The sequence below is a fragment of the Pteropus vampyrus genome, unplaced genomic scaffold, assembly GCF_000151845.1.
Source record: "Pteropus vampyrus isolate Shadow unplaced genomic scaffold, Pvam_2.0 Scaffold406, whole genome shotgun sequence".
NCBI lineage: Eukaryota > Metazoa > Chordata > Mammalia > Chiroptera > Pteropodidae > Pteropus > Pteropus vampyrus.
This window is the reverse complement of record NW_011889187.1, coordinates 232,655-238,180: the sequence shown is the minus strand read 5'-3', so window position 1 is coordinate 238,180 and position 5,526 is coordinate 232,655. Positions and strand designations below refer to the sequence as shown.

The following is a 5,526-nucleotide window of genomic DNA, read 5'->3' as shown; positions in this document are numbered from 1 at the left end:
GTGCGCCCCATCCCCGCAGAGTCTGTGCGCCCTGTCCCTAGAGGTGGTGGGACCTCAGGCACGTCACTCTAGGACCATGAGGCAGTGCAAACGGCCACTGTCACACACCACATGCGCCCCAGCCATCTGAAAGGCTGGGACATGCGTCCCAAAGCCAGCAGGTGTGGGGAGATGAGGGCTTACCGTCCCACGTGGCAGTGGCGTCCGGGCCCCCAGCTGGAAAAAAGCACAGGGTCACCCCAGCCACCTCTGAATGACCAGCCCACAGCCGGGCCGCCCTCCCAGCCGCTTGCCCAGCCCTGTCCTCCTTGCCACAGGAGCCAGCATGGCTGCATCTGTGCCTGGCGTATAACGCACCTAACGCATGCGTGTGCTGTAGAGTGGGGACCACGCCTGTCCACCTGAAACTGCTCAGAAAACAGTCTATTGACTTAAAAAAGCAGCGCGAGTTCTGGCCGTCGCTGCCCCATGTGGCGTCTGCCCTGGCAGGATCTTCCTGAGGGCCCAGGGAGGGGGCGGCCCTCCCCACCTGGCATTTCTCCCCATCCTGCCCCTGCCCCTCTGAGTGAAGCCAGAGGTCACTGCCCTCCCACGTGCAGGGGAAGGCCACCAGCACTCACCAGGACCTTCCGGAACCCGTCCCGGACACGGACGTACAGCTCCTCCCCCTCGGCCACAAAGACGAGCCAGCCCTCGGGCAGCTCAGGCACCCTGTCCAGCATGGTCTGGTACGTGGGCCAGATCCTCACCTGCGGGAGGCCCAGCCCCATGGGGACCTGCTGCACGGCCAGGCGGCCTTGGGCTTACAGGGTGGGGTGACACGGCCCTGACAGGGAAGGGCGTTCAGGGGGCTGCGTGTGGACATTTCGGGGTGCTGGGATGGCGATATGGCCGCCCCTGACAAGGGACAGTCCTTAAGACTTAAGTGGATGGACGCCTCTCGTCTGGCTGGCCCCCAAGGACGCCCTGCGACACCAGGCGGCTGAGACCACCCTCGGAAAGGCGGGAGAGGGGCTCAGCGGGAGCCCCCCAGCTTCCACGGCCTTGCACCGGGGCCCACCCGCCCGCCCAGCCCCTCCTGCTTCAGAGAGCACCCCTCGGATTCCGTGCGTCTGCCCTAGGCAAGGCGGGCCAGGGGCCCTGTGGGCCACCCAGGGCTCCGGAGGGCGGGTGGCCCAGCGGCCACTGGGTGGTGTGTGTCTAGCGGGGCAGGGGCAGGGGCTGCTTACCCCCGAGGCGGTGCCCATGGTTCCGGGGGGGCCCGGGGGCCCGGGCGGGCCTGGAGGGCCAGGGACGCTGATAGCTGTGAGAGGAAGCAGAGGTGGGCATGGGCCGGCCCCAGCTGGAGGTGGCTGGCGCCCAGGCCCGCCCCCCACCGGACTCACTCTGCCTGTAAGGGCCGGGGAAGGACGGGGGCCCTGGGGGCCCTGGGGGGCCCGGGGGGCCGGGAGGCCCCTGGCGCCCCTCGTAGCCGACGCCAGGGGGTCCCCGAGGTCCGGGTGGGCCAGGCTGGCCCGGGGTGCTCTCTCCTTTGGGACCCTAGGGTGGACAGTAAAACGGCATGGTGACCTGCAGTCCCCAGGCCACGCAAGCAAGTGCCAGGGGCTGGGCTGCATCTGCCCAGAGCCTATGCAGGGAGGACAGACAGCCTCTGAGCTGTGCCAACTCCCTGCCCAGGCCTGAGCGTCTGGGACCGTCCCCCCCAAACTGTGGGTCACAGCAGCTGCCCCCTCAGTTCCCTTCACCTCCCACTTCCCCCTGGAGTCTTTCAGGGCAGGTGGTCTCCCGGGGGGGCTCAGTGGGTCCTGCTGGGCAGGAACCAGGCCAGCAGACTGGGCGCGAAGGCTGGGGAGGGGCGGGCTGGGGGAGCTGGGGAGAGCTAAGGAGGGCTGGGGTGGGCTTCACTGTGACCCGCACTCCCCAGCTGGCTGGAGGTCAGTGAGTTTGCCCTGGGGGCAGTGGCTGTGCCCCCACTGGGCCTGCCATGCCCCACCCAGGGACAGACAGCCAGGATGGGGCGCTTGGGGCCCAGCTTGCAGGCTGCAGCCTGTGGGCTGCAGTGGGCACCCATGGCTCTGCCCTCAGTTCCTGGCCCCGGGGCCCTGGGGACACGAGCTCTGGGCCAGGCCTGGGTGAGTGTGTGGGCACCTTACCGGGATCCCAGGGTAGCCCGGTGGGCCAGGTGGGCCGGGAATACTGGAGCCAAAGAACCCGCCAGCCCCGGGCTCGCCCCTCTCCCCTTTCTGCCCGGTGTGTCCTCGGTCACCCTTCTCTCCCTGTAGACAGAAAGGCTTGTCTGGGGCAGTCCAGCTCTCGTGGGTGGCACGGGGCCGGTCTGACCCCACAAGCCCTGAGTGGGGAGCAGGGGGGGGCAGCTGGAAGCTCCTGGAGCCCAGGCCTGGCGGCCCCCGTGGCACACGAGCAAGTCCGCAAAGCCGTTCCGGGGACGGCCAGTGCCACGTGGGGCGCCCATTGGGAGTGCTCTGGGCAGCGCTCAGCGCCGGGAGAGGGTGCCACCCACCTTCATCTCGGACCCCAGCTGGAAGAGGTCGAGCGGGAACTGCCCTGCAGAAGAGATTTCGCGTGGCCTCAGCAGGTGACGTCCGGCCCCCATCTGCTGCTCACCTCCCCCACCCGTCTTTCGTTTCTCTGAAGCTGCCATTTCGTGTGGACGCCGCCACGTCACACTCATTCCTGGTCACTGGGTTTTTGTGAACGGTGCTTCCTCCGCTTCGCTTCATCGACACAGCTGACACACGGCGCCGTGGCGTGCCAGGTGGGCAGCAGCCCCCTCCACGTCCACCCACGTCAGTTAACGTCCGTCATCTCACGTGGATACGAAGAAAAGGAAACAACTTTCCCCCTTGTGAACGGACTTGGAGGCCCCGCCTCTTCGCAGCTTCCGAGCACCCACAGCACCCAGCACACGCCGCGCCCAGGGCTCGACGCCTTGTCCCTGGAGCTGTGCACCTTCTGACCCCTTCGGCCACCCGCCGCCCCCTCCCCAGCAACCAGCCCTCTGACCTTTTTCTGAATGGGGTCCTTCCAGGACTTCGTTTTGTTTACGACTGGCCATCGATGCCGCAAAGGGCCCTCGTGACCTCGGTAAATTTACTTATTCGTTCTAACAGTCTAGCCGTAGCTGCTTTTGGGTTGTGGGTGTCAAAAAGGCTTATTCTTCCTTTCCAAAAACGTGCACCGCCCGTCGCCCCTCCCGCCTCTGGCCGGTGAGCCGCCGCATGGACGCTCGACCGGCGGCCCCCGGGCGGCCCCTTCCCAGCACCACTTGCTGCCTCTTTCCGTCCTCGTCGGCCCGGCGAGGGGTCATCAGTCCTTCCGAAGAACTGACTTTTGACGTTTCGACTTTCTTGGTGCTTCCTGTTTTTTATATGTATTTTAATTCACGTCTGATCTTTACTATTTCTTCCCATCTATTTGCTTCAAGTTAAATTTGCTATTTCTAGCTTCTTGAGCCGGACGCTTAGAAAGACGCTCTACTTAACAGGCTGTGGTTTTGGGAATAGCTAACAAGTGACCTTGGGTTAACCTCCCATGACCTTCCCCCTGGAAACCTAGCAGAGCTGGAAAATGGAACCGCTGGGGTGACACCGTGAGGCCAGGGAGATGCCTCCACCCATGGGTGGGAGCCCCCGCTCTGGGCTCTGCCTCGGCCGTCGCAGGGGACTCCACCGCCGCCCAGGGTGGCCCAGCTCACATGCTGTCACCCGGCTCCTGTCCTGGCTTCCCTGCTTCGTGTGGGGGTCCTGCTGCTCCAGGGCCGCTGCGGGGCGCGGGGCGGGGGCTCGGAGCCCCTGCGCCTCACGACCTGGTGTTGGTGCCCTGCCCTTGAGATGCAGGAGTCTCAGGCGCCGTGTCTGGCTCCTGTCGTGGCTTCTCTGTGCCCGGAAGGCGCTGTGCCGAGCATCTTCCGTGGGGACCTCCTGCTGGCCTCCGCTGGTCAGCGAACGGCTGCACGACGCCAGCTCTCCACGGCCTGCAGACTCGCTTCAGCCGGCGGGGCCCCCGTGGGGAACACGCTGGGTGCCCTGTGTTGGCTCCAGGCCCCAGGTCCAGGGCGGCACCTGCCAGACTCTCCATCCCTGGACAGACCTGTCCGCAGGTCCTGTCGCTCGCTGAGAGCCGTTACGCTTTCCCTCGTCACGATGGGTTTGTTTTTCCTTTCCAGCCCTGCTGTCTGCTTTCTGTTTTGAACCCGTGTTGTCAGGCGCATACAGATTTGGGGTCCTCCCCCTTTGCGGTGGGTTCTCCTTATCGTTGCGAAGGTTTTATTTCTGGCCGCGTATCTGCTGCACGGTGGCCCGGCTTCCCGCACGCGCACACGCGGCTTCGCGTCCTCACACGCGGCGGCTCACGCGGCAGTGACCGCTCCGCCCGTTCGCGGTCCCCGCGCCCCCGACGGCCCCTCGGGGGGAGGCGCACCCTGGGGCCCAGCCCTGCTCCTCGGCACCGGGGTGACGGACACCTGCCCGGCCATCACCTTGCTTCCCCCCTCCAGGACGGTGGGACGGCACCCAGAGCGCCCTCACCTGGAGCTCCGGGAGAGCCCACTTCTCCTTTGTCCCCTTTTGGTCCAGAAGGCCCTTGGTGACCTGGAGGGACAGAGACCCCAGTGCCCATTGTTGAATGTAAGGAATATGCCCCCAACCCTGGCGGGCCCTGAGTGCACTGGGCCAGGCCTGGTCCCAGGAGGGGGACGGCACGTGGGCTTGGGGACTGTCCGAGCAGGACGAGCAGAGGTGCTCGGTGGCCCGCCCGGGGGCTGCAGCAGGCGGGCCTGCTCCTGGGGGCCGTGCCTCTCCCATTCGGCACGGAGCCGGATCTGAACTGGGGACAGCAAGGGGGTGGCTGCTCAGTGTCCACTCCTGTCCACGGTCAGACCCCGCGAATCCATGTGCCAAGCCCTGGGGCGTCCAGTGTCCCTCCGAAGGGCCCCCCGGCTCTCCCCCAGGCCCAGGAGCCCTCACCCGGCGGTCCCGGAGGTCCAGGGGGGCCGGACTCCATAAACGCCTGCAAAGAACGGGCAAAGCTGGTGGTCGAGGGAGACGTTCCGGAAACCGAGGCCACCACCTGCCCAGGGGTCTCTGAGCCCAGGGGTCTGTGAGACCCCACAGGCGCCCCACACCCCTCAGCCGCCCCACACCAAGACGGGGTACAGGAAGCGGGAGAGGACAGTGATAGGAGGTGCCCCAGTGAGTCCCGTCACGTCTCCGAGCCTCGTGAACTGGGGACGTCCTCCGGGCTCAAGTGCCTGGCAGACGGGCCCCCCCGCCCCAGCCCTGACCGACTGCAGGAACTGCTGCTACAGGCCGGGTGGTCCGGGGCCACCACCCGGCTGCCTCCCAGGAGCACCCCCGACCCACGTGGCTTGAGCTGAGTCTCCCTGGCTGGGCCCCAGCCTGGAGGTCAGCGGCGGGAAAGAGTGCAGCGGCCACCACGGGCTGTCACGGGGGTGGGTAAGGACAGTGAGTGCGGGTGACTTACGTTGCTGTCATAGACGGGAGTCCC

General features: G+C 66.6%; 1 protein-coding gene across 1 annotated transcript in view; it reads right to left on the bottom strand.

Moving 5' to 3' along the window:
• Positions 1-5,526, bottom strand: part of COL18A1 (collagen type XVIII alpha 1 chain) — a 57,875-nt gene continuing 52,349 nt past the window's right edge. The window contains exons 28-34 of the mRNA XM_023523755.1: positions 4,548-4,610; positions 2,522-2,565; positions 2,154-2,276; positions 1,386-1,539; positions 1,230-1,303; positions 621-749; positions 1-216 (exon numbers count right to left, since the gene is read on the bottom strand). Coding sequence (XP_023379523.1) covers positions 64-216; positions 621-749; positions 1,230-1,303; positions 1,386-1,539; positions 2,154-2,276; positions 2,522-2,565; positions 4,548-4,610 — 740 coding nt within the window. The 3' untranslated portion in view covers positions 1-63. The remainder of the gene's footprint in view (positions 217-620; positions 750-1,229; positions 1,304-1,385; positions 1,540-2,153; positions 2,277-2,521; positions 2,566-4,547; positions 4,611-5,526) is intronic.